The sequence below is a fragment of the Myotis myotis genome, unplaced genomic scaffold, assembly GCF_014108235.1.
Source record: "Myotis myotis isolate mMyoMyo1 unplaced genomic scaffold, mMyoMyo1.p scaffold_m19_p_12, whole genome shotgun sequence".
Classification (NCBI taxonomy): Eukaryota; Metazoa; Chordata; class Mammalia; order Chiroptera; family Vespertilionidae; genus Myotis; species Myotis myotis.
In genome coordinates this window covers 10144039-10171971 of record NW_023416316.1, presented here as the reverse complement: position 1 = coordinate 10171971, position 27933 = coordinate 10144039, and the positions used below count along the sequence as shown (strand labels likewise).

The window sequence follows — 27933 nt, the reverse complement described above, 5'->3', positions numbered from 1 at the left end:
ATCTTAGGAACAAGGGGATGTCACCTGGCACATAAGGGAATCACTTAGAGACACTTATTTGTATGTTTAAGCCAATCATAAAGGAGGCATCACTCAGCAGGGGCTGTTCCCAATAGTGTCATTCAACGGATCACAAACATTCTCCGAGTATTCTGCAGGTGGCCAGCTCTGTGCTGAGCACTGGAAATACCTAAAGGGAGAAGATGGAGCCCAGTCCTTAACTGTCACAGGCCATTTGGCACAGAAAGCCATGAACACAGGCAAATGCAGAGGAAGAGGCAGCCTGCGTGCTGGGCCGCTGGGGGATTCAGAAGAGATAGGTGTTGTCAGAGAGCGAGGGTAGCACATCGCGGTGCGGGCAGTCAGAGGAAACCACAGGCAGAGGTGCCATTTGCACTGGACCTGGGCGGATAGTTACTGGAGGTGGAGAAGCTGTAATGACCATGTAGGGTGCCAGGTGGGTCCTGGTAATACCAGGGGAACTATAAAGTACTATGCTGACACCTGAAGCTAATACAAAATAATAGTGAATGTAGAAAATATATACTTTTAATTAAATTTAAAAACATTAAAAAAAGAGGTGGAGTATTGAATGATGGATGCTCTGGGCAGGAGAAATGGAACCCCCAAGGCCTAGAATGCATCCATAAGGCAGCGGACTGTGAGGAAAAGCTGGTAGAGATCACGCAAGGCCCAGTCTGCAGAGGCTGTGGGTTTTATAGGCCATGGAGAACCATATAGAAAGCTCCACAGACAAGAGATCACTGAGACAATGTTTATTGTGAATGTACTCCAGAGGCAAAACCACCGATTGAGCACATAGGCAGACTTAAAGGACGTAAGACATCGTAACACCAAAAGATGAGTGTGTCCTACCTCACTCTGGGAAAGAGAGAAGTATTGTTACTAATTTTTAAATGTTAAGAGTGGTGGTGTGGTACACTAAAAAGTGCATGGGCTATGGGGTTAAAAGAACTGGATTTACTCCTGTTCTACTACTTGAAGTAGGGGACCTTGTGTGAACCTTTGCTTCCCCATCTGTGAAATGGGAACATAATTCCTACAACATAGATTGGTTATGAGGATTTCATGAAACAACTGAACTGAATGACTTTAGATTCCAGGTCTGTACCAAGCACTGTTCTGTTTTATGGGTGCTCTTTGCTGGAATCCCCACAAAAATTCCCACTTCATTTTCCCATTTTACAGATGAGGAGTCTGAGGACCAGAGAGGCGAAGTACCTTGCCGGCGATCTCACCATAAGTGGCAGCACTGGGATGCGATACACGCTGGAGAATGTGATCCACTCTTCCTATCCAATGGGAAGCCCACCATCTCCATGTGGTTATTTAAATGTAAATTAATTAAAAGTTCAGGTCCTCAGTCTCGTGAGCCACATTTCATGGGTTCAACATAACAGGTGGCTAGAAGCTCCTCTACAGGACCGTGCAGGTGCAGAACACAGCTGGTGTGGAGCCTGGGCTCTCAGTGACACACCCTGCCTGCTCCAGGGCATTAAACTCTCACCCACAGCTCCCTGCTGCATGGCAGTGTGTCTCCTCCCTCACTGCACTGAACTGATATTCAGTCCCTGGACCTCTTGCCCCTGGCAGCTGCACCGTAGACCTGGACCTGGGTATCACTCAGGTCGCATCCATATTCCTGAAGCCGACATCCTGCCAGCAAACCAGATCGCTCCTGAATCTATGTATATTGAAGAGTATGTATATTTAAGATCACCTGTTCCAGGATGGAGAGAAATGCAGACGTCAGCCAAGGGTCCCCTTTCTCCAACTGCACAGATGGGTCCAGTTTGGGAGAGGGTCCCAGAGGGGCAGCAGCCCAGGGAAGCAGGCTTCTGGGCAGGGCCCTCTCTCACTGCCTGTCTGGGTCCATCACTCTCTGGAAAAGGAACATGCACACATGTACCCAGGGGCCTCCGGGCACTTGGATCTGGCTGACGAATTAGGAGTCTGAGGAAACCCAGGGCTGGCTTGGGAGAGAGGGCAGAAGGCCCTTTTGGGTCTGATAACACATCCAGGCTAATTTAAAAAGATTGGGGAGTGCAGGGTGGGGGTCGGGCCATGAAAAACAAACACAAACAAACACAGACACAAACAAAAACAAAATCTTGTGCACAGGCAAACCCCAACTCCCCCCAGAACCCCTCCTCGGGGCCTGGCTTGAGAAAGTTTCCTTTCAGACTCAGAGGCATGAGCATGAGGTTCCGGGGACAGAAGTGAATCCCGAGCAGCGGGCTCAGCAAGCTCGACTGGCTCCTGCTTCCTAAGTGCATCCCAGCCTCGGAGAGCGGACACCGTTTACATTGTTCACATGTTTCTTGGGTACCGAACGTGAAACCAAATTATACAGCAAAGGCCAGGCTGGCTAAACACCACTGCCTCCACTTAACGCAACAATGATAATTTAGTGAAGAAGAGAAGAGAGAAAATGCAAGAATGGAGAAGGGTCTTGAGGGAGCCTGGGTGAATGACAGGGATGGAAGAGCCTGGTGCTGAGTCTCATGATAGGGCAAGGAGACGTGGAGCACAGAGACGATGCAGGGCTAGTGGGTTAGGCCTGAGGAAGAGGCGAGACAAAGGCCAAGAAGTCTTCCCAGAGGGGCGGTAGGGCATGGGTTGGAGCGCTGGGTATGCCCGAGACCACAGAACCTTGCTTGTTCTCGGGTTTTGAGTCAGGAGCCAATGGCAGGTGAGAGATGAAGACGGGCTCCTCCACCCAGGCCTGCCCTGCGCCATCAATACCTGTTTGCCACATAATGAGGCCTGCTAGGCCCGGCTTCTACTCAGGCTCACCCTTTCCCTTCCATGTATTCCCCCTGAGGTGAACTCCACTGTCCATGCATAACAGCAGCTGGCCAACATCTGTCTCTTCTTATTAGAAGGCCCTATTCCAGTGTCCCCTGTCCTTCATGGACAAGACAGACGGCTGGAGGGCAGTGGCTGAGTCATTCATCTCAACCTCTACCCACTGCTCCAAGTGATGCTTTGGACGTAGTAAGTCCACTATGAGATTACACTGCTTTTGAATCCAAATATCAGGACCATTTCCTAACAGCTAGGAGATGAAGAGGTTTAAGGAAGTTGTTTAATCAAAGTCAAATCTTAATAAGTGAAGGAAGACCAAGAGACTCTTTAAAAGTCTCTCTCTGCTTTGATTTCTATAACCAAAAGAGTATTTCTTAAAAAAATAAAATAAAACCTCAATTGTTCCTAATTGGGTCTCTCAGTTGCAGTAACTTCATTGGCAGCAAGAAGCACTCCTTTAAAAAAATTTTCAGTGGCTATAAGAAGGAAAATGACATCCTGGCCAAGCACCTACCATATGGAAGTCATGGCTCCTATTTTATGGATAAGGAGTTGGGCAGGGACAAAGACAACTGGCTCAGCTTGGCCGAAGGGGTCAGCTAGTAAGTGGCAGACTCCAGGCCTGAGAATTAGGTTGATCTGATCCTCAACCTCGTTTTTCTCTTGAAAACTTTCATCACTGCAAGTTTCCTAGGCCACTCATGGTGCCTGGCACTTGGAGGCATTGAAAGCGTGAATGAATGCAGGCGGAGGGAGCAAGAGAGGGCGGGGAGGAGAGGCCTTTGCTGGGATCCTGAAAAATGTGATGGACTTAAAGTCCCTCCTAGCCCAAGGCTCCCTGACAAGTTCAAGGCAGTTTTAGGGACCAGCTCAGGGGGCTCCTTTCTGATCCAAACACTGTTTGTTTGTGACTCTCCTGGAGAACTTCTGGGTGCCCCACACCAACAGGACAGGCTGTAACAGACCATGGACTTTCTGTTCTGTCTCCTCAGATGACTTGCACATGTGCTCTTGAAACATTTTTCAGAAACCACCAGGAGAAAGCAGATCCCTTGGGTATTGGAGAAAACTTCTTGGAATCTTCTCCGACATTTCTGTGTGTTCCCTTTGCCCCTCCTCCTCCCTCCACCATGGGCAGATGCGGTCCCAAGTCACTAGTGAGAAGAGCCGCATGCTTCGCTGAAGATGCACATGGGGAAGGGACAACCCTTCAAAGTGACCTCAGCACTGGGTGTGAGTCCAAGGTTTCTCTCTGCCCTTTGCAAATAACATCATCTAACCAGCATCGGAGAATTGCTTACCCATGCAAGATTTCTGAGCGAGGCTTTTACGATGTATACCAGTAGTGTGGGCTAAGAAAAGGAAGTAGGAGAAAGAGCGCCATAGGTGACGGGGGGGTCATCTCTCTGAAACCCAGTTTCTTCACGATGAGAGAGGGGAAGAAAAAGTTCTGTTTTACACCCTAGGATAGGGTCTGGCATACAGGAGGTATCCCGGAGATGTCACTGCCTTCCTCAAATGAGTACCCAATTGCTAGCCCTCTGCTGAAAAGCTCCCCATCACATTCCGGATGAAGTCTAAGCTTCCAGCACCTGAAGGATGTCCCCATACACCTTTCTAGCTCATGTCTCTTGACTTTCCCTTTATTTTGCATTGACCTGTGACAAACTTGTAAACGGAGCGAAGTTTCCTCTTCCATCTGCAAGTGTTCTGTGTGTGCTTTTCCTCCTTTTTCTCCCAGAACCCAGAAATAGTCAGGCATACATCCCAAATCAAAGGGATATTTTACACTCGGGCTGAGAGCTTCAAACTTTTTCATGTTTCTCCCATATTTTCAGGGACACATTTTAAATGCCTCTTGAAGAGGGGAACACTTAACCTTAAAGAATGAGAGCCTACAGGTGGAGATCTAGGCAGCATGGCAGAAACAGCAGGGAAATTTTGGGGGGACTGGAGAGGGACGCCCCCTTTCTTGGTGTTCCCTGAATGCACCCTCCACAAGCAGAGAAGCGAAGGCACTGGCTCCCTCAGCTTATTCTCCTGTGTCAGTCACTGAAGCGGGCGTGAGCTGCCTGGTCCTGCAGGTCAGTCCGTATGAACCAGTGGCGTGCACCCTGGTTCAGCTCTGCGAGGGTGACCCCATAGTCCATCACCCGGCTCTCAGAGCCTCACTGTCCCAACCTGTCATGTGAGAACATCAATTCCTATTTTTGTAGGAGGATTCAGAAAAATGGATGCAGAGCCTGGAGAAACTGAATGTTATTTTTATAATTTGTTCAGGATCTTCTGAAAGTGGGCACAGGACTTTTCCTTTCCTGCATGCCGGCTCTCGCCCCTGCAGACTGAGTAAGCCCATAACAGTGTGGCTTCCTCAGGGTAACTCCCTCCGACTTTCACACTCCTGGGTCTTGGCTGGGATTTGGATGGACACACCCTCTGATGAAACGGTGAGCTCTATGAGGGCAGCAGAAAGGCCAGAACTTCTTTGCAGTCTCTCAAAATGCCTGGCATAGTCCTGAGGCTGCAGTGAACATTTGCGAACACAACTGTGTTGAACTCAACCCAGTGTTGACTAAGCTGTGCTGGGTGGGTCACTGTGGCCAGCCTTTGGGCAAGGGTGTTAGGGGAGCATAACATGATTGGGAGAGGAAATTAACCTTGGCCTTACCCACACTAAGTGGAAAAAACACACCCAGGGCTACGTGTTTTTGCTGATTTGCTCCCTTAATCTCCACCAGGTAGAGGGTATCATTTCCTGTTTCTAGAGGAGGAAACTGAGGTTCCCAAAGGAGTCATTTACTCCAGGTTCCCAAGGACGAAGAGAAGTGAGGAGGGCTTCCTCTTCACCCATCAGCGCCCATGCTCTCTACCTGCCCACAGGTCTCAGTGCAGGGTTCAAATAGACTTCTGTTTGATCAAGCAAATAAATGAATTAATACAAAATTTCTACAACACAAGACAAATCATGATTTGTTTTCTAACAGAGGCACGAAGTATTATAGGCATGCCAAGAAACAAACGAATTGTCAAAGGACCCAGGGGATGTACCCACTAAGGGGTTGATACAATAAAATAGGAAGTCAGAGACCCAATTGCAAAGGAAGTGGAGATGATTAGGTCTCCAACACAGGCATCTCCTGTTCCATCACCAGCTCAGTTGGAAGTCTGCTGGGGGGGACCTCTCTACCGCACAAGGCCATCCGACTGCGGATAGTTCTCGATCTCAAGGTTTTCTTTACCCAGACTCTGAAACTACTGCCCTGGATCTGCTTAGCCTAAGTCTTAGCCTTAAAGGATTAACCAAGTAAACTGGTTGGTTGAGTGAAGGTCCATGATTCCTGGGAGAACACTGCACATTCCTGACTGTTTGGGGTTTCCACACTTTCCCTAGGCCATTGTGGGAGGAGGGAGGTGCCTGCTTGGAGAAGAGGAAACTGGCTTTGGTAGAAATGCTGGGGGTGGGGGCAGGATAAAGGAATAGCTACATCTCATTTGGGCTGCCTTTGGTATAAAGTACTAGAGAAATGTGAAACACGGAGACAAAATAAGAACAAGATGGGATCTTTGCAAAAAGCACTTTAAATCAATCCATTTCTGAGGTTCCCAGAACAGAGAAAACTGGATTCTTCGGGTTGATTTCCATGTTTGTTCTGTTTCAGGGACTTCTTGAATTCCAGCTGGGCCAGGAAGGTGCATGGCCAAAATATCCAAAGAATGTCTCTTATTATAGGATGTTCAGCCCAATTTGCACAACCAGGAAGTTTTGATACTTCTGGTAACATCTGAATATAAAACTAAATGTCCAGAGTGGAGTAACTTAGTCCTAACCAAATTTGGGGATCTTGCATGAAGAGAATGGACGAGAGAGATCTGAAACTGTTAAAGTGGAGAGCTTATACAAAATCAAAAATCAAGTTTTAACCAATTTTCTGGACTCCTATAGCACAATGACCGTTTCTTCTTTCTAGCAGTCACGGTGAAACCCTGCCAACTTACTTGGACAGGGCTTGTCCTCCCCAGAGAATTCTCGTGCCTAAGTCTTGTACACGGACAAGGCCAGAGGTTGGGTCTTCCCCCCCCTTTTTTTTTGTTTCTTCCACAGACTCCAGCGTAGAGCCAGGCACATGACTTCAACAGACACTTGTATTTCTCATTTTTATAGCATCAGGGGAAGACAGAGTAGGACAAAACTGGTTTATAAAGCAAAAATGGAAACAACCATAGTCATTTCATCACTGCCCAAGTTCATAGACGTCCCAGTGAGCACCAAGGGGCCAGGGAATAGGACCCTCGGGACAGGGAGTGGAAGCAGCCTGAACTCAAAACTGTGGGTAGTGCCCATGAGTCAGGCAGAGATTTCACGTACCTCACAGGGTCTGCACAGTGACAGCAACTCTACGATCTGTCCACCTATGATTCTTTCTGCTTGTTTCCCAGGGGTACTTGCCAGGAATCTAGTTACTTTCAACTTCTGAACATGATCACATACATATTCCTAAGCTTCTGCTATCATCTTCCATGACATCCTTCCAATCCTAGATTCTCCACGTATGGGCTATGGGACCTTGGGGAAGCCACGCCGCTTCTCTGGTTCTCCAAGATCGGCAATACTTCTTAGCTTGAGGAATGGCAAGGGGATAGGCTATGAGATGTATGAGTGTCCAGTATGATGGCTGGTGGACCTGGAGACCCCCGGTCCCCTCCACTACTCTCCTGTGTCTACTTTGGTTCCTACTCACTGGAATCCTGCCCCTACACTGCCTATTTTTGTAGGAATGTTTACGTGTGTTTGTGTGTACATGTATGCATGTGTGTGTGTGTGTGTGTGTGTGTGAGAGAGAGAGAGAGAGAGAGAGAGAGAGAGAGAGAGAGAGAGAGAGAGAGGCTTAATTGTGTAGGGGGAAGGTGCATCTAAGTACTTCCCAACTCCTTCTCTCAAGCCATCAACTTCTTCACTGGAGTCCTGACAGGGTGAGAATTAGCTACCAGCCTCCCCTAATCACAGCACAAGGTAATGAGCGCCATGGTTATACCTCGTCCCCCTCTGCTGTGCTATCAGAAGGGAGCTAGTTTCCACTCCACAAACATTACTCAGTATTACATAGGCTATGTGTGTGTGTGCACGTGTGTGCGTGCGCGCACGATGGGAGTGCAGTGTGTGAATGATTTCTAGGCATTTGTTTTCTGTGGGGGACTTCAGGAGACTGTTCAACAGCCCTCCAGACTGCCCTGCCTGACCCTGTACCCAGCCTGCACATACACACCCTCCCCGACCCGGTATTCTCCAGTGAGTTGATCTCATTATGGCAAATTTAGTTACAGCTGAAGTCTCCTTGTAACAAAGATTATGTCCAAGCCCAGAGTAATGGAACCTAGTCGATTTCATTAAAATAAAATTGGTTGCAATGAATAATTCAATAGGATGATTTTGTTTTCTCATCTCCTCTTTGTAGTATTGATAATGATTTTTTTAAATTGGATTTTTGTTTAGGAAGACATAATTGCCCATAATTCCTGACAGTCCGATCCTTACCAAAGTGGAATAATTGCCCCATGAAGTCCCTTTCAAACGCTAAGACTGGAAAAGTCTTTCTCTCCTCTTCTCACATTAGTAGCAATAACCTTTGTGTGATTTTTAAGCACAGCTGCTACCTCACTTCTTGCTCATGTGAGAGTCTGAGTGTGTTAATAATTCCCTTGTTTGAATGATGCTTTTGAGACATTTCTAGGAAGGGTTGCCTGTGCTGAATTTGGAATTCCTGGCTCTACTGCCAGCCCTGCCAACGCTGAGCAGGAGGTTCTCTGTCATACAGATGTGGTTCTTGAACATTGTCTCTTAGTGTTGTTCATCGTATGTAGCAATGTGTACACGTATGAGTGTGTGTGCACGAGTGTGAATCTATAATCAATTAAACACACATTTCCTGAGCAGCTAGTCTTATCTGGATCTTGTACTTGAAGAAAAGGACAGAGATGACTAAAACTCAAAACAGTTATGAAAGTACCAGCAGCCTAATGGGGGAGCCAGACACACGAATAGATTATTAGAGTTTGTGCAATTGGGTGTAGCCAAAGATAAATTCCTCAAGTACAGAGATGGCACAGGGGTAGGATGAGGCCTAGACATTCATTCATTTACCCATTCATTCATTCACCCGGCAGGCACTGTCCATGAGAAGCATCAGGGAATACTGTGCTCCCATTTCTCTCCACACACTCTCCTCAGGGCAGTCATGAACAAATGCAAAGGAAGAAATAGGGAATCTAATAAATGTAAACATACACAAATGGGTAAATGAGAAATGATCAGATAAACACTGTAAAATAGGTAAGTGAATATACCCATCTTGTACCTCATCCAATGGTTTCTTACTGGGCCCCTAAAGAAGGTCACATCTCTCTTTTATCTAGAAATCAGGTCTATCTCCCTGACCCTGAATCAGGGAAACAGTATAATGACTCATCTACAAGGCCAGGCGGCAGGCTGGCCTCAGAGGCAGCCACTGGGCCAGGCGGTCAGAAGCACTGAGTCGTGTCTCTGGGAAACGGGAGTCTCGGAAGAAGGCAGGTGCTTGCTCAGCAGGATAATTGGAAAGGGGGCTCTGGGGACAGCACAGCCATCCCTAGAATCACATAAGCTCTGGTGGCCCAACACTCTTAGTCCCTCAACTGAGCGGAGAGTCCTTCGGGGAAGAACCCTGGAACGTAAATAGTGCATTAGGGGACTGGGGAATGAGTCACAGCTTTTTAGAGTTGGGAAGGTCCTTGGAGATCAAGCTGATCTACTCTCTAATTTAAAGATGGGGAAATATGGGGGCCAGAGAGGTGGGGAGACTGGTCCAAGGCCACACAGCAATTCACAGAAGGGTGTTCAAGGAGTACCCCCCCCACACACACAAAATAAATTGTGGGACTCCCCCAAAAGAATGTGTTCTTCCCCACTGAATTGCAGTGGTATGTCCAAAATGGAATTCTTTCCTAAATGTGAATTATAACAGGTAGGGACATAGGAGGACAGTCATTACCCTGATGTTCCTTCCCTGTGCTTAGCTACTCCACATCTAATCCCTGAGAAATGGTACCCTTGAGGCTCTGGAATTACATTTGGCTAGAGGTTTGGTCACATGGCCACATCCAATGACACTACCTTCGAGGCAGGAAGCTCTGAGGGACAGAGTAGAGATTCAGAATATTGGCAGGAAATGCCACGCATGGCTGGCGTCTTACCTGGGATGCTGCTGGCTGGCCAATGATGACCCAGCCTGGGCATTGCTGGTCTTGATGGGAAACTGAAGCATTGGATGCCCACTGATCTAGGAACCCTTGGGGCGTGTAGACACCACAGTCCTTGATGCTGGTTTTTTGTTCAAACTCCTCACATACCCCATCACCATCGTGGAAATAGCACCGGCTGGGTTCATCTGCAGGAGAGACACGGAAAGGGGAGAACAGAGAGATATTGGTCCTTTGGTCTTAGCCATCAGTAGCAGCTGTAGAACTGGACCAGAAGAATCGTCAGCACTGTTAAAGCCCATCACTGATCATCACAACGGATTATTATTCAGCCTTCAAAAAAGAAGGAAATCCTGCCATACGTGAAAACTGGAGCGGACATGGAGGGCATTATCATAAATGACATAAGCCAGTCATGAAAGGACATATACTGTGTTAATAATACTGTACTGTACACCTAACATTTTAAGAGGTACATCTTATGTGTTTTTTACTACACACGCACAAACTCACAAACATGTCCACCTTCATTACCCCAAGTAAGCCCACAGCAAGCTGGTGAGGGAGGCATTGTTATTTTAATTATCATGTTAGTCTTTCAGATCAGGAAAATGAGATCTCACGCATCGTTAATAATCTGCCCCAGGTCACACAGTGTGTTAATGCCAGATCCTGGTTTCGAACTCAGGTTTTCCCTTCCCAGGTTCTAGGGACATTACCTGATGTCACAGAACTCCCCAGTCGCAAACTGAGGTTTATTTAGCTCCAAAGAGGATTTCAGTTTCAAATGAAGAGTGAATTTATATACAAGAGAGGCTGGCTCCAGTCCCAGCTCGGTAACTAAATTGCTCTGTTACTTTAGACAGGACTCTTCCTCTCTGGCCTCAATTATACTTACTATAGAGAAGGGGGTTAGACCACTGGGATGCTAGGAGCCCTTCCTATCTAATTCTCTAGGTTTTAAGGGCTTGTTAGATACCTTGGGCATTTCAGGTAAGCCAACCAAGCCTTGCCCATTCTGCAATAATGGGCTTCATCTTCTAAGGGGTGACTTTATTTCTAACTGACTGAACTGAATCAGCTTGTGAAGTCAGCACTCGCCTACAACACCTTCAAGAAGCCTTCCCTGTAACAGAAAGCGCCGGGTCAAGCAGAAATAAGGCTGGGATTTCTAGGATGTTGACTATCTGAAAAAGGAGTCTGTGAATTCAGAGGCAGCAGAATGTTGAGCCCCTTCCAAGCTCCAAAATCCGTTTATTTCTGCAGTTTACATAGTGAAATACTATCGAAAGAGCCAGAATAAATCAATTCATTACAATTCAATTATTTGAGGATGGGTCGGAGCCAGTGTGGACTCCACTGACCACTAGCATGCCTGGCAGTTCAAGCAAGGGACGAACACAGGCTCAGCACTTCTCTGGAGCTCCAGTGTCCTGGTCAGTGTGGCCAACTCACATAGAATAAAGCCCAAGCCCAATCCAAGAATGACCAGCCATCAATGCAGACTTCACTCACTAGCAACCCAAGACAGGGAATGGCAAAGAGCCTAGGTTTTGGCATCAGGTAAAGCCACTTTCCAATGCTAACTCTGCCATATATAAGTTGTGAAAGGCTGAAACAAAATAACCTGTCTTCTCTGAACTTCATTTCCCTCCTCCAAAAAGGAATGGAGATAATACTTATCTTGTGTGGTTGCAGTGATTTCCTGAGATGGTATGTACAACGCCAGCGCCTCTCCCATTTTATCTATTGGAACCCTGAGAACCCCAGCAGGTGAGGTGTTCAAAGAGCTAGAAGAAGAAGCCTGGCCTTTGACACCTAGCAGAGGGGTTTCTATGTGTGGTATCTACAGAATAATGACTGCACAGCCTCCTGTAGATACGGTCATAGGGTTGCCTGACTCTTGGTAACACCTTACTCCTCTTCTAATATGAAGAACAGTAAGGTAAGATTAAAATAAGATTGTAGAAGGTCTATTATTTAAGAAGACAATTTATTCCCCCATCAAAGAGACCTCAGAGTGTCAGGAGTTGGGGCTAGAGTTAGAGTTCTCATGAAAGTTAATTTCTTCCTGATTATGTTTAAGACCTTAATAGATGTCTGCCTAGAGTCAGCGGAAACTGGGAATGGAGGAGAGAAAGAGATAGATATAGGTGGGTAAATAAGTACCTAAACAGACAGATAATTAATATAGACAGATTGATATAGACAGAATTAAAAGAGATAGGAGATAGAGCTAAAGAGAAGAAGAAGAGAGAGGGGAGTGGAAAGATGCCTGGTTTCTGCCCCAAGATCTTGCTGACAAAGCTACTCTGAGCCCCCTTTTTTTGAATAACAACCTTGGACTCTGCTATTCATTTTTCTAGCTAGAGTCCCAGGGGCCCTTCAGCTACATCTGCCCACCTTCATCTGGGGAATTCTCTCTCCATTCCTACTCCCATGCCTCATGCACTGAAGGGAACATGGTGAGGAATGGAATACAAATGTGTGGCCAGGAAAAACAAAGGTAGTGACAACAAAACAAGAGAACAAGACTGGCCTTCTTGTTTTCATTACAATTTGCTTAGTTCTTCTTGAATGCTTTATGCTGGGAGGGGAGCAGATTATAGTGAAAAGAGTTTGAAGCTAAATAATCACCTTGCTGCCTGCCTTCCATGTAGTAGCTAGGTAGCATTGATAATAACACATCCCATTGGGAGGGGTACTATGAAAACCTATTAGACTCTCAGTAAGTATCTGTTGAACGAATGAGTAACTAAAATTTGGCACCTCTGATGCATATACTCTTGTCCAAATATAGTTTAAATGCTGCGCTCTTTGAAAAAAAAATTTTATACTGGGTGTTAGGGGGAAGGGAAAGTTATTGAGACACCAGGGACAACTAGCTTACAGGGGGTTGCAGGGACAGGCTGGTTCCCAGCTCATCCTCTCCTGACATGAGGGAACCTCTCTTGACATTGAGGGAACCCCTCAATTCAGATTCAGTTCCTTTCATGTGGTGACAGGTTTAGAAATCTGCTCTATCCAGTGAGGAGTCTTGATGTGGCTGGGGGGCACTGCCAAGTCTGTCTTCCATGGTTCAGCTTTTACTTGAAAGACACTTTCTTTTCCTTTTGGAAGCAATGAGCTCAGCTCCAAGAGCCTGAGGCCAATGGACTCTGTAAGTGGACAGACACAGCTGATGCTGCTTCACATTACGTAATCTTCCATTTCTGTGGGCCTGCGCCATGGAGCTGAAATGCATGCCTCTGCATTCCCGAGGCATGTCCAAGGGACACTGAGCCAGACATAGATCGTCACCCCTATCTGAAAACTCAGAAAGCCACGCTTCAGGGAAATGAGACGAGTTTACCTTGATGTATAAGCAAACATTGGCATTCAAGCTATTGTTAAAAGTTCTCATCCTTGAATTCAGAAACCCTGGATTCAAACTCCTGATCTGCCCCTGGTTACCAGATAATATTAGCATGTTAGTTCATCTCTCTGTTGCTCAGTTTCCCCATATATAAACTGGAGACAAGATTCCCCTTTAGACTGCCTCAATAAAGGGCTGGGTATGATCAACTACCATAATAGACTTAAGAGATGGGGAAGTGATACAGGTCCTAATGGCCCAGCGCCCAGTCTTAAGAGATTTTAGGAGGGAGGGATGTTATCATTCCCAGCTAAGATAGATCCTTATCCTCAGAGGAAAACTGGTTCGGACTATCACTGCACTTCACCAGTAGTTTCTGAGTATCTGCTCAGTGACTGCGCTGGGGATACACAAATGAATCTGACAGGACTCCTCTCCTGCAGGGGGATCACCACTACTTGGAAAAATGGGGGATGGCTTCCTGAGAAGATGCTTTGGGGGCAGCATCTTAGGGGATCAAAAGAATTTGTCCATGTTCAGGGAAGAGCATAACTGCATCTTGATCCGTGTGTGTGTGTGTGTATGTCTGGCAAGGTCACAGTTCAGGGAGTTCAATGGGTCCTGGAGCCAAGACATTGAAAAGCTGATCTGAAGCCAGACTGAGGAAGGACTGCAATGCCCTATTAAGGAATTTGAGCATTATCCTTTAGAGATGGGGAGACCTTGAAGATTCTCCTGACCAAGAAAGGCGTGTTGTTACCTGTAAGACTCACAGTCTTTGAGGCAGTGAGGTGTAGACCTGACTTTGCTTAGCAGAGGTTCCATTTACTATTAATTTGACTTTGGGCATATCACTTAGAATTTCTGAACCTTGGTTTCCTCCTCTGAATAATGGTTGAATGATCGACTGTTTAGTATGATGCTCAGATGGCTTGATCATAACAGATGATCAATAACTGGTCTATAATGATGATGATGATTTTGGAGCTGAAAGCAATGGTTTCATTTTACAAGAGGGAAGCCGAGGTTCACATGTTGTGGTGACTTATGGAAGCCTTCAGAGAAATTTCCAGTAGACACAGGACTAGACTGATGGGTTTTGAACTCACAATGCAGTGCTCTTTCTATAGCACCATGCTGTCACATCAGACTGGGCTTTCAGTATACAATTCTGGCAACAAAATCATGTTTGACTCTTTACCAAGTTTCGATATTATTTTGTGGAATCTCTGATTTCACTTTTCGGAACAGCCACTAGTGTGAACTAAATATAACTAGTCTGAGAAGCTATTGGGAGTTTACCAAGTCTACAGCCCATTGAGAAAAAAACAAAACAAAACAACTCCCTGCAGATGGGGAGATGAGAGTTTTAAGTAAAAGGAGATGGATTTGGTTTAGGACTCAAGGAGGAAGCAAAGAATTTGAACACAGACTCTTAGATAGGCTACCTTCCTAAGGGTGGATAGATTTACCTGTCTTTCTAAACTTCCTGTTTATGAAGATGGGTCAGCTTTGGAGAAATTCGCATCTGTTTCTATTTCCAGAGGGAACAGTGACTGACTGGCATTGGGATAGCCTCTTTTAGTCCAATGACTACTATTTTTTTTTTTTCAATTTTTTAAGCACCAGGAAAAAAAATAGTATTTTTTAAGTTCAGCTGTTTGTTTAGGGATGGATCCAACCACAACATGCTTCATGCCACATAACAATTCATCCAAACAACAATAAGAAAAGACCAAAATATGCATGATCTTTGTCCAAATAATAGCTCCTTGGAACAGGGGAAACTACAGTGCTTAACCCCTGAAGGTTTGCAAAAGGAAAGCCTGGGGTATAGGAGGTGGCTCCACTGGCAAATGTTTCTGCTGGAACAGAAACATCAAGACTTTGCATCGCCGATCCTTCAAAAGCTTCATGAGACACCTACACTGCTGACCTCATTTAATTCTATTCAAACTGGGATTTGTCCTTAACATCCTCAACCAGATCAGCCTGTCCAGGGTACAGACGACGGGGTGACCAAGGGCTCCTACAGAACCATGAATCCACTAACCAGCTTCAGATGCTGATGAGGTCAACTGAACCTGAGGAGCTGAAGTTGGTTTCTGGTTCCTTCAAGGCTTGGCCACATACCAAAGTGAGCCAGAATCCCTTCTTGTGTTTCACTGTGACAACCAGGCACCATCCAGCAACCCAAAAGCACCAGGAAAAGAAGGGTGAATTTGGATGTAGTCTCATGCTACCACTACACTCCACTCTCAGGCCTGCCATGAAAAGCACCCTCCGGGGGTAGCCTTGTCCTCTGTCCTCTTGGCTCTGACACCACTGGCTTGAAGGCCTCCCCACTTCAGTCCCTCCTCACAAAGCAGCCTATGATAAGCCTTTAATCTAAAACATCAATCTGATCATGTTTACAATACTCAATTGACTCCTGCAAAATCTGAACTTCCCCACCTGCTACTCATGCTCTTTTGTCGCCCAGCTCCAATGTTCCTACCTAGGCTCATTTCTGACCATGCCTTCACTCTCAGATGCACACAGTTCCTCCCCAGGATTCACACCTCAGAGCTTCTACCCTTAGTTCCTCAGTCTGAAAGGCTACTTTCCACCTTTGAGTCTTCCATCAAGATTTACTTCCAGCATCTTCAGGTCGTGAAGCCTCATATATCAATCTTCTGCATCCCTATTTGTCCAGCACAAACCAATTCCCTCTATTTCCTCCATCATTATGTTCTCCTTCCAAACCAGCAAAACAGGATATTGCCTACAAAAACATTTTTAATTTTAAAAATTAAATTATATTTAAAAAACCCACATTTTTTTTAAGTGGCAACATCCCACATCACCGTACCACTGTCTCCTACGTCACATTTCTCTTTCTATGATTCACAGTAAAGTTTATTGAATTATCTAAACTTATCCCCTTTATCTCCTGGAATTCACTCTTTAGTTCTCTTCAATCGAGTTTCTGTACTCACCACTCCACCCAAACCAATCTTGTCAAGATCACCATTGACCTCAACATTGCTAACACAAACCACAATGTCAAAGAATCTTGAAGTATATAAAGAAGTGCCTTTTCCTTGAGGTATTCTCTCTCAGATGCCATGGTGCCATGCCATACTATCCCTTCTGGCTCCCAGCTCTTCCCACACAGATTCATGTGCTGTCTTCTGCTTTCCTAACTCTTTACTAAATGTTGCCACGTTTCAGGGTTAGAGCTTAGGCCCTCTTTTTCTTATCTATCTACATCCTCTCATCCAGTCCTAAGTTTTAAGTACAGATTTTAGAACATTTATGCACTACTGACTCAAACATTTCTTTCGATATGACCTCTTCTCTGAGTCCCAACAATGACCTCTCTACTTAAATATCTGTTTAAAGTCATCACAAAATCAACATGTCTGAAACAGAAGTAATGGTTTCTCCCTACATTCCTTTCTTCCTCCTCTTAGTAAATGACAACATTGCTCAACAAAGGCTAAACCAAAACCTTCTGAATCATCACTCCTATTTTTTTAGCCAACTCACCAAAACCAAAAAAAGTACATCTTGTAGACTTTCATCTCAGAAAATTCCAAAAAGATCTACTTTTGCTCCATTACCAGCACCCTAATCCAAGCCATCATCACTGAGGTATTGCTCATTTAATCAGCTTTTTCTATGTCTGATTCCCAATCTTCCTTCCCCTAAAGTGCAGCTACAGTGGCCCTTTAAAAACATAAACTATATCAGACCACTTTCCTATCTAAAGCACCTCAATGGCTTCCCATGTCACATGGAACAAAATCAAAATCTGTAACATGGCCTATGAGTCCCTACTTTCTCGGAATGTCTCCTATCACTATCCTCTTGCTCACTAGGTTCAATTCATTTATTTGTTCATCCATAAGTGTATCCATTCAACAAGAATCTGTTCCCTAAACAAGCCAAACTTGTTATTGCTTCAGGAACTTGCACATGTTACTCACTTTATTGGAATACTTTTTTCTTGGATTTTCTCACACTCTCTTCCTTTTAATCATTTAAGGCTCAATTCAAATAGTACTTCCTCAAATAATAACCCCGTCTACTTACAGTAAGCTCACATCCTATTCGCCACCCCATTAGAGAGCAGCATATCACTGTATTTTATTTCCTTCACAGTATTATTCACTATCTAAAATGAATTTTTATTTATGATACGATTTATGGGAGTATGTCTCAAAGTGAACCTCTTTCTTCAGGATCAAGAGCACTGCCTTGCCATATTGTGACTAATATTTATGAATGGATGAATGAATGAAAATGTACAGCTCTTAGATTGTGAGATATTTCTGAGCTGGCTCCAATCTTACCTCTATTTACATCCCCAATACTTAGGATAATGTCAATCTCAAAGCAGGTATTCAGTAAATAATGAATTAACAAAGTTCGTTTGGAGTTTCAGAATCTCTATTATTGAGTATATTGAAGATGGCTCAAACCTGATTTGAATCTGTTTCAGCAGTCCGCTACACAAAGATTTTTATGAAAATATTAATTAGAATGAGATCATAATACAAATACAAGCACATATTAAGAGAAAAAAATATCCAATTCTATCTAAACCACCCCATAATATTTTTTTCCTGTGAGACATCGTGACTCACCATCTGTCCTAATATTTTTTTTATTCTTAACTGAATTTGCAAAGAAATTAAATATCTAGGTAAAAAATGTGGGGCATACTAAAGTGAAATTTAATAAAGAGATTTGATGGTCTTATGAATTGGAACTTGAAAATGCATAAAAATGCATTTACATCACCTTGAATTTAGTACAGTTATTTGAATGGCCTAAAAAGATTGTAAGCAAAGATAGTGATCCTAATAAATGACAATACATTCAATAGAAATGAATGTTCAAAGCCCTGAATGGGTTTTAGCCGGGTCTCTTTTGGGTTCAGTGCTATCTCCTGATAGGAAAGAGGGGATAAATGTCAGTACCACAATGGATTCTACAGTGGCCGCGAAATATGCCTGGCGTTCTAAGCATAGACAAGAGGAAGAGTAATATCTAGGATGCAAAGGCCTTTAAAAGTATGAACAGGAAATACAATGAGATTTGTCTTGGGTAATATACGCTAATAATAAGTGGAGAAAAGCCACCTGAAACATTCATATGCAGAAGAGTATGTGAAAGTGACAGAGTGATGAAAGGTAGCAAACTACAAACAGAATGTAAGTGATTTTATTGTGATTTCATCACCCCCCAAATAAATAAATACATCCATAGGTTAAAAAAAGATAGAAAGAAAGAATAAAGAATGGGACCCTGTTTCAATAGCAATAGCATGGTCAAGAGAACGGGAGTCTAGAGTAGATGTCCTCTATTCTCCCCAAGGCTGGGGACAAGACACTTCCCTCTCTGGGCTGCACTTCCCCCTTCTGTAGACTGAGAGAGTTAAATCAGCTACCTTTAATTTAAGATCTCCTTCAATGAAGTCACTCTACTACATATTTGGTACTTGATACATTTTTTCTATTAATCATTAAAGTATTGTTGTTGTTGTTGTTTTTGGTCTGGAGATGGAAAAATGTGACCAGCAAAATGAAGACTGAGAAGGGTGCAGGTGAAACCATTCAGAGAAACACAGAAGAGAACTATAAGGAAAAGCAGATGAAATTAGGGACAGGAAGTCAAAATTTGAAGCTCATCTCTGTCACTAACTTACTCTCCCGTACTGGGCAACACACATCATCATCGTTCTGGGTTTCATTCTTGTCTGATAAAATGACAAAATCACTTTTCCTACCCATTTCAGAAAGTGGCTGTAATGATCAAGTAAAATAATGCTATGGAACATACTCACACATGTTGTTTTCACGTATTTTTATCACAGCTACAGTTTAGAAGTCATCTCCAAATCGTCAAATGGCTTTTTTTAATTCATTGTTTAGGTCTCAACTCAACCCTCACCTGCCTGGTGAGACCTTTTCTAACCATACTATTTTCACTGCAGTCACCCGCCACCCCCGCCCCCTCCCCCAGTCTATTTTATTTCCTACACAGCATTATATTGCTTCTTCAAGAGTTTAATTGATCATTGCATTCTTTCTGAAACAGAAGAGCAGCCCTGGGAGAGCTGAAGGGTAGGCTGTTTTGCTCACTATTGCATTCTAAATCCAGGACATGGAAGACAATCCGAAAATATTTGCTGAATGAATGAATGAATAACTGATGGTTTTAGTGCTGCAAGAGTTTTAGAAATTATCTCATCCTCATGCTTCAGGTTGCAAGTATCACAACTGAGATTCAGAGAGGTTAAGTGACTCATTGAATGCTGCACCGTTAATTATTATAGGCCCAAGGTTTGGGTTGACTGAATAAGGCTCGTTTTATAAACATTGGAAATAATGCAATGTCAAACAAAAATTGGTCTGTGAGAAATACATGCAGATGAGCATGAGAAAAACAGTGCTTTCAAGTAAAAGTCAGTGTGTACACACATTGTATCTGTTCTTCAATTCAGTAAAACAAGCTGCCCATCTGTCTGTGAAGACATCTTCAAGGTTCCAGACTAGAGAGAGTTTTGAGCAATGGGATGCTATGTTAGCAGTAACCAAGGAATCGAGGCCAAATCAGGGCCCCATGTGAAAACCACGCCCACCAACCCTGTCTGGCATCGCTGATGGTGACTAAGGTGACCACAGTGTGGTGGGTTTTTGGAAGGGTTCCTATGCAAGAAACCTCCCACCCTGAGCTCTGCTGAGTGTGGGCATTCAGGAAGACTATCCTCCTGCAATATGGTTCATGTGAGTCCACAGGATGAGACATTGGAGCCACGGTGTCCTCCTTCTCCAAACTGGTGATGCTCGGAAGAGAGAAGCCGAGTCACTGGGCAGAAGTGCACTGGACTCAGGTAAGTTTTCTTTGTCTTACATGATGGACCGGCTACTCTTCTGTCCTCTGAAAAGGATTTTGTGTTCATCTGAATCAATGTGCTCTTTGATTGATAGTTTTACACTGAGTTTTGTTCTTACAGAAATGTGAGCATATGTCTCTCTCTTCCCAATAAGGAATAAAGAATGGGAAGGAGAGAAAGGAGGAAGGGAAGGAGAAAGGGCAAAGGAAGGAAAGTAGGAAGAAAGGAAAGGAGGGGAAAACTGATTCTTAATCTTAAGAGTTAACTTGGAACATTTTAGATCAATCAAAACCCCTGTATTCTGATCAGAGATGATAAGGGTGGGCATCACTATTCATGTTCAGAAAAAGTTCCTAGGATTTGTGGTCTCTCTGCAATCAGTTTCCACCAACTGGAGAAGGTGTTTGCCCAAACAAGAGTGTGAGATTGCAGATGGCATTGCTGGCTGCAGGTGCCAGAATGGAGGTCAGGGAAGTCTCCTCTGGTCCTGGAGATGGCTGGGCAGACCAATTCGAAGCCACTGGTGACTGCTGGGGTCCAAGCTAGGCAGCCTCATGAAGGGATGTCCACAGAGGTATGGGAACGCTGAACCTAAGGAACAGAAGGCTCCCAGGGGACACAGTAGAAGCTTATCTAACAAACTACAGTTAGTGTGAAAATGCAACAGGCTACCTCAGAAGATAGTTGTTCATTCAATGTTTTCTGAGGCTCAATGACGTCAAGAAATCATCTGGTCCCTGCCTGCTTCCACAGCCTGCTCTTGCTTTCTCTCATGCTCTTGTCCCAGCTCCAGGCAGGCTGAAATCCTGTCCACTTCCTGGGTGTCCCAGATTCTTCCTCCCCTCCCCACCTTTGCAGAAGCTTCCCCAATGTTCCTAGCCTTGCTTTTCCTAAGTTGAGCCTCTAACCATCCTTTCATCCAGTCTTACTGACACTCCTCTGGAAAATCTCTCTGGCAACCCACCCCAGAAGGGCCGGTTGCCCCCCCCCCCCCCGCCCCGTTCTCCATAGCATCATCTAATTTCCCAATTAAAATTATAGCCACTATGTAATAAGTATATTTGCTAAATGAATAACTGAATGGTGTGGTTCCTGTTAGGCACTGTGTTAAATGCTTTTAAATAGGCAATGTCCTTTAATTCCAGAAGAATCCTTTGTGTTTGGTGGTGTTATCCCCATTTCACAGACAAGAGAAATGGTCTTTAAAGGGTTTCATACAGCGAAACCCAAATCCTTACTCATCTGATTCCAAAACCCACTCCCTTACGTCCACCCACGTTGCCTAATCTATGTCCTTTGTGAGAATGTGGATACCGAGGGGGATCTAATGAAACCGATGATCTGATTCTCCACAATGCCCTGCCATTCTGTGGTACTTGGGGGGCTCCGGGGTCTGCTGTCACATCCCTGCTCTCCACCAATTAACGGGGTGTCCATGAGCAGCCCACTTCATCTCCGAGCCCCAGTTCCCCCTTCAGCAAGCTGGTGACCTGATGTCTTTGCAGACCTCAGGAGAATGGAATAAGAAGCTGCCTAGAAAATACCTAGCAAGGTGCCTAGCAAGGTGCCTCGCAGGAACAAAAGGTTCTGGGGAAGATCCACGTCTCCCTCTCCCTAAAGGAAGCAACCTGTCTCAGCTACCTTGTGCCAGTTAAACTACACAGGCTCCATAACCTTTTTCAATTTTTAAAAGTAGAATCCAAGGTTTTTGTTGGCAAGTGATGGAATATGTGGGGGCCCAGACTCCTGGCCCACAGTCCATTAGGGAATTTACCAGGGGAGCTCAGGAACCTTCCACTAAAGTACTCCCTTCCGAGGCAGTACTTACAAAGCCATCAATTTCCTTAACAAAGAGCCTCTGCTTAAATGCCCCTTCAAGCAGTGTTATTTACACAGCCATCCACTTCCTTTTGAATTCTCTGCCTGGGGGGTGGCCTACCTGCAGTCCTTTCCAGCTGCTAGTTAACTAGGCTGGTTCCCAAGAGGAAGCTAGCTGGACCAGGACTTCGTTTTGAAAGCAATTGGATTTGGGGTTATCAGAGAGTTCTGGGGGGTGATTTAAGTAACCACCAAAGTCACTGCTTCTATCCACCCCTTCTCCTGAAGTTGTAAAATGTTTGGACCTCATCAAAGAGTTATGACCACAGTCAGTATGGAGATAAAGGAGGCTGCCATTGGAGCCAGTCTTTCCTTCACAGGAAGGTACAATCTAACTAAAGAATCCCCCACCCCCTTTAGTGGCAGAGCTGGGATCTGAACACAAGCAGCCCAGCGCTGACATGGTGTAGAGAGGACCACTGTGAGGTGGAAAGTCAGTGATTCAGACAGGTCCATCGGACCCTAAAGGCCAACAAAGCTCTACTACACTTTGTTGCCTGATAAATAAAACTTAAGAAAGTGACTCTTAAGAAACAGCCCTTTAAAAATACATGCTTCCCTCACTCATAGTCTGCACTTATGGAGCCACAAATTATTTACAAGGTCCTGGACTAAATCCTAGGAATCAGAGGAATTAACTGGGTCTCAGCATGCAGAGAGCTCAGAGTCTAGTGAGCGGGGCAAGTAAGGAATTGACTGATGGACAGCATTTTGCTCTGAGGCACAAGATGCTGAGAGCAGGAAGGAACCCCACCAACCCCAATTCAACCTTACCCAGCATCAGAAGGCTTCCTTTAGGGCAGTGGTTCTCAACCTTCCTAATGCCATGACCCTTTAATACAGTTCCTCAGGTTGTGGTGACCCCCAATTTCATTGTTACAAATTGAACATAATTAAAGCATAGTGATTAATCACAAAAACAATATGTAATTATATATGTGTTTTCCAATGGTCTTAGGCGACCCCTGTGAAAGGGTCGTTCGACCCCCAAAGGGGTCGTGACCCACAGGTTGAGAACCGCTGCTTTAGGGGCTAACACCTGGGCTGAATCTCTGAGGAGGAGGAACTGGTGGGGACACACCCCAGGCAGGGGAACTCTGAGAGCAAATGAAAGGAAGCTCGGGGCAGGGTCATAGGTGCAAAGCCCAGAAGATTTTGAAGCCCAAGGTACATGTGACTAGATCAGACCACTCCAGTCTTGATGCCTGATGCCATAGTAAGGAATTTAGATTTACCGTATTTTTCCGTGTATAAGACACTCCCCCCTGTTTCCGACTGGTGTTGAAAGACAAAACCACCCTGAAGTCTCTTCAGGTCAGTTTCCAGGAGTACTTTGTGGGCCCCTGAAGAGCATCCCACTGGGGGGAGGTGGGTCTTAAAACACTGCCCCTTGCCCGGCTGGTGTGGCTCAGTGGCTGAGTATTGATCCATGAACCAGGAGGTTGCTGGTTCAATTCTAGGTCAGGGCACATACCTGGGTGCAGGCTCAACTCCCCAGTAGGGAGCATGCAGGAGGCAGCCAACTGATGATGTTTCTCTCTCATAGATGTTTCTATCTCTCTATCCCTCTAAACAAATCAATATAAACACATTTTAAAAAGCCCAAAAGACAAACACTGCTCATATCATGTCCTGATATTAGGACCTTACAGCAGCAGGCCCTGCTCTTGGTCTTACTGAGCCCAGCTGTCTAGGAAGCTGCCACCAACTCTCCCACCTCCACCGGGGGCATTACTATGCCTATTGGGGCGGCCCCACCAATCCCTGCACATCCTCACTGACCACTGTCCTCTGTAGTCCTCCGAAGAAGGGTTTTGGCTCCTGCTTGTCACTCACACCCACACCCTGCCTGGCGCCTGACTTCGTATGCCGCAGGTGCTCCATGTAGACAGAGGAGTGAGACTGGTCTCAGCTGTCTTTGCAAGACCCCAACGCTGAGGGCAGAGGTCAGAGAAGGCAACTCTGGTGGTTGTGAGCAGGGCTGCACAGGCAGGGCATGGACTATTTTATCTTTCTGGCGAATTAAAATTGAAAACCCTTCAAATTATTATAATTTCAGATTTGCTTTATCTTAATTTCCCCTTGGTATTTAATCAGTAGCAGCCAGGAAAAAGGGGCCTTTAGTTTCTCCCTCTGTTAAGTAGTTAACGATCTGTAAACAAACACTCCAGACAGTGTTTCTTAAAGAGACCCTGGGATCTTTTTATGTGGAGATTCCTTTTGCACAGTCTATGGTTGTCCCTTCTCATTTTCTGTTTGCTGGTAGGCTGTTCAGCTCTGGCAAGTGCACTTAAAAAATTAGATAACAGCAATGGTCAAGAGGTAGCATAAGTTTAGTAGCTCAGCCTGAGGGCCTAAGAGCCAGATCCCAGAGCCGAATCCCTTTCTTGGGGAGCCTTGAGTAAATTACTTAACATCTCTGTGCTTTTTCTTAATCTATAAAGTAGCCATAATATTAAAACTACCTCATAAGGTCAATGCAATTAATCAGAGGAACTGATAGGAAAAAAGTGATTAAGTCAATTAAATTAATAGCAAGCTATTTCTGCTATTCTGACTACTGTTTGGAATGATGAGATGGGGAGGGTGGTGATCTATATGCACATCTCATCACTCCCACTTGTTCCGAAGGTCTGCTAATTTGGAGGAGGATGCAGCTCTTACAGTTTTGGAGTTAGGCAGATCGTGGTTCAAATCCCAGTTCTGCTACTTAATAATCACCTGCTTTGAACAAGTCATTTCACCTGTTTGAGCCTCAGTTTCTCCTGGTGTAAAATTCAGGGGACAATCCCCACCTTCCTGCAGCCTCCCTCAGAAAGATCACGGGAGGAGATTTCCGTGGCTGTGGTCCCAGCATGGGACGTGGTTGTCACCAAAGTCTGTTTCCTCTTGTGGTGGTTTCCCAGCTCAATAAACAGTTACTGAATGGAGGCCACTTTCTCAAAAGTCACTTAAACATTTGGGGGCTCTGTTGTGTCACCTGGAAAGTGGTTGCCAGGGGTGCTGTGAGCGTGAAATGAGACAAGGGAGTAGAGGTTCTCCAGGGGAAATCAGGTGCTGCCCAGGCTCCTGGCCACTCTTTTCTGCCTCAAAGGGTCATTTGATTCAGGATGCCAGACACTGACTGGGGACCCAAGGATGGACACGATGACATCTTTCCTCATGAATGAGGAAAACGGATGTGTCCATGGAAAATGTGGTGGCCAACACAATTACAGCTGTGCTGCTCCAGGCCCAGGGGTGAGACGGATGGGGTGATACCCTCACCTCTCTCTCCTCTGCCTCGATGGCTCCCTAACTGGACATTCTTTCACCCACTAGGTACTCACGCATCCTTGCCAGCAGTTGGGTAGCAACTCTTTCTGTACAGGGCCACACAATAAATGTGCTGGCTTCATGGGCCCATCCAAGACCTCTGTTGGAGCTGCTCCGCTCTGTCTTTGTAGCGGCAAATATCTGAATCAAGGGGGATAGTTCTCTTTCAAGCAACTGCATCTCCCCAAACAGGCAGCAGGTAGGGTTTGGCTGGGACAGTAAGTAGCTTTCAGATGCCTGCTCTATGCAGACATGCACTGGCCGACAGGGCTTGGCACTGAGGGCAGAATGCACACGTGGGAGCTGCCTTCTTCTCCTTCCATGCCATGAGCAACAGCCTGGCCACGGCCTTCAAGGCCCTGAAGGGTCAGAGTCTGCCAGGGTCCCGCCCCTGCTCTCTCTCCTTCCCTGCCATCTGGCCATGCTGACTTTCTTTGACATCTTCCAAAGCTCTTTCCTGCCTGGAGGGTTTAACGGTCTGACCTTCTTGCAGTCCTCACTCCATCCCCCTGCCCCACTGCTCCCTAATTTGTCCACTTCCTAGTTAGCCTTCAAGTCGCAGGTTAAATGTCGTGTCTTCAAGGAGGCCTTTCCTGACCCCTCAAATAGGAAGGAGGACCTGCACTTACACACCTCCGATATGTCCATGCAGGGGCATTCTCAACGATTGTTTTCAGTAACTACTAGTGTCATATCCCTGGCCTCTCTGGTCTCCCTGGCTCACTGCTGGTTTCCTTGCAGCTAGCACAGTGCCGGGCACACAGCAGGCATCCATGGTCTGGGAACGGGTGACCTGGTGTGACCCGGCAGCCAAGTAGCACCGCCTTCTGTCTGGTTCTCTGTGTGAGTGAGAGCACGAAGCTGATTTATTCTGCAGGCGAGGGCAGTGGGGTTTTCACACCATCCCGGCTGCCTATCCATCATCTTATTTTAAGCACATTACTTTTCTCCAAAAAGAAAAGAGGAGGCAATTAGGTCTATATCCCTCACTTGCTTAATATTTCACTTTCCCTCAGGGCATTCCCTTCAAGTGGAGATCACGCTCATGAATATTAAATGTCTCTTCCAGCCCAACATGGTCCCCAAGAAAGAACTTAGAGCCAGGACCTACTGAAAGGCCCACAGGGACACTTGGCCCCCGGGCCTCTCCCCTGTCCCCGGCTCCTAGGTCAGGACTGCAGAGAGGCACAGCCAGGCACAGGCATGCGCAGGCAGGCTTCTGGTCGCTTACAATGCCACAAAGAAGCCCTTGTTCCTGGCTACCCTGATTCACCTGCCTTGGTCGAGGGCTGCCTTTCAAAGGCACACATCAAAGTTTGATCCCTATTCCTCGAATTCAGGCAAGCTCCAAGGCCTCCGTGCCTGACCCCTCCCTGAGAGTCAGGAAGCCGCCGGGCCCAGGGCTAGAATTGCTCCCTTCTGGCCTCAGAGGCCCTCCTGTTTCTTTTCATTCCAGCCCGGCCTCTCTGTGGGGTAGGCCTCCCGGGTTTCCAAAGGAGGTGGTAAACTGTGGTCTGAGGCTGAAGGCAGGCTTGATCCTAACCGGTGCTGACTCCAGGGTGTTTGAATGCATCCATCAGACCTCCCGGTAGAGGACTTCAGATCTTTGGTCCGGCCCGCATGGCAGCCTTCCACCCCATCGCCTCCTTTTCCTGCGCCTTTGTCCCCTTGCTGACCCCCTTTGACCCTCTGGGTTAAAGGAATTCCTTTCTCCTCCCCAAGCCCTCATTTCTTTTAAAATGCACAGTTTAAAAACAATAATGATCTGGGATTTAAATTCTAGAAGTCAGAGCTGAAAGGGCCCCTGGAGCTCCTCCAGCTCAAGGCCATCCCTTTCTAGTCACTTTGCATAAGGTACTACCACGTGCTGATGGCAGGGCCCTGTTCGCGACCATTTTTGCCAGAGATGGATTGGCACCTTTGCATCACTTGCAGTTGAGATGGGACTTGAGAAAAGGGAAGATGAAGTGGCACGGACGCGTGTTTTTGAATGTTCACTAACTGCCATGCATTGTGCTAAACACCTACAGACCTTATTTCCTTCTTTCTCTCAACAGAGAGACGGTGTGTGAAAATGACGTCCATTTTTCAGAAGAGAAGGCTGAGACTCAGACAGGGGACGGGAGATGACCAAGATGACCCAGAAGTAACCAATAGACACATTACACCCAACAGGTATTTGAGCTCAGGCTCCTGTCTCTAGCACATTCTCCTAAGTGACAGCTTCCCCTTATGCTAAAAAACAACACGGCTACTGTCACAGGAGGGCGAGCTGTTAAAAACGAAAATGCAGCCCCAAACCCAGATCGGCCTTATGTCGAGGGCACGGGCTCTGTGCAGTGGAACATTTATGGGGTGGTAATAACGGAAGGTTGTCGTTTTCATGACTCATGAAACAGGCACAGGAAGGACATGTGCATTCACTTTCGCTTCCTGC

The 27933-nt window shown here is 45.7% G+C and overlaps 1 protein-coding gene across 1 annotated transcript in view; it reads right to left on the bottom strand.

The window, feature by feature from the left end:
• PAPPA (pappalysin 1) overlaps positions 1-27933 on the bottom strand; it is a 220002-nt gene that overhangs the window by 79187 nt on the left and 112882 nt on the right. Inside the window, exon 10 of the mRNA XM_036329823.1 lies at positions 10057-10250. Within this exon, the coding sequence (XP_036185716.1) occupies positions 10057-10250 (194 nt within the window). The remainder of the gene's footprint in view (positions 1-10056; positions 10251-27933) is intronic.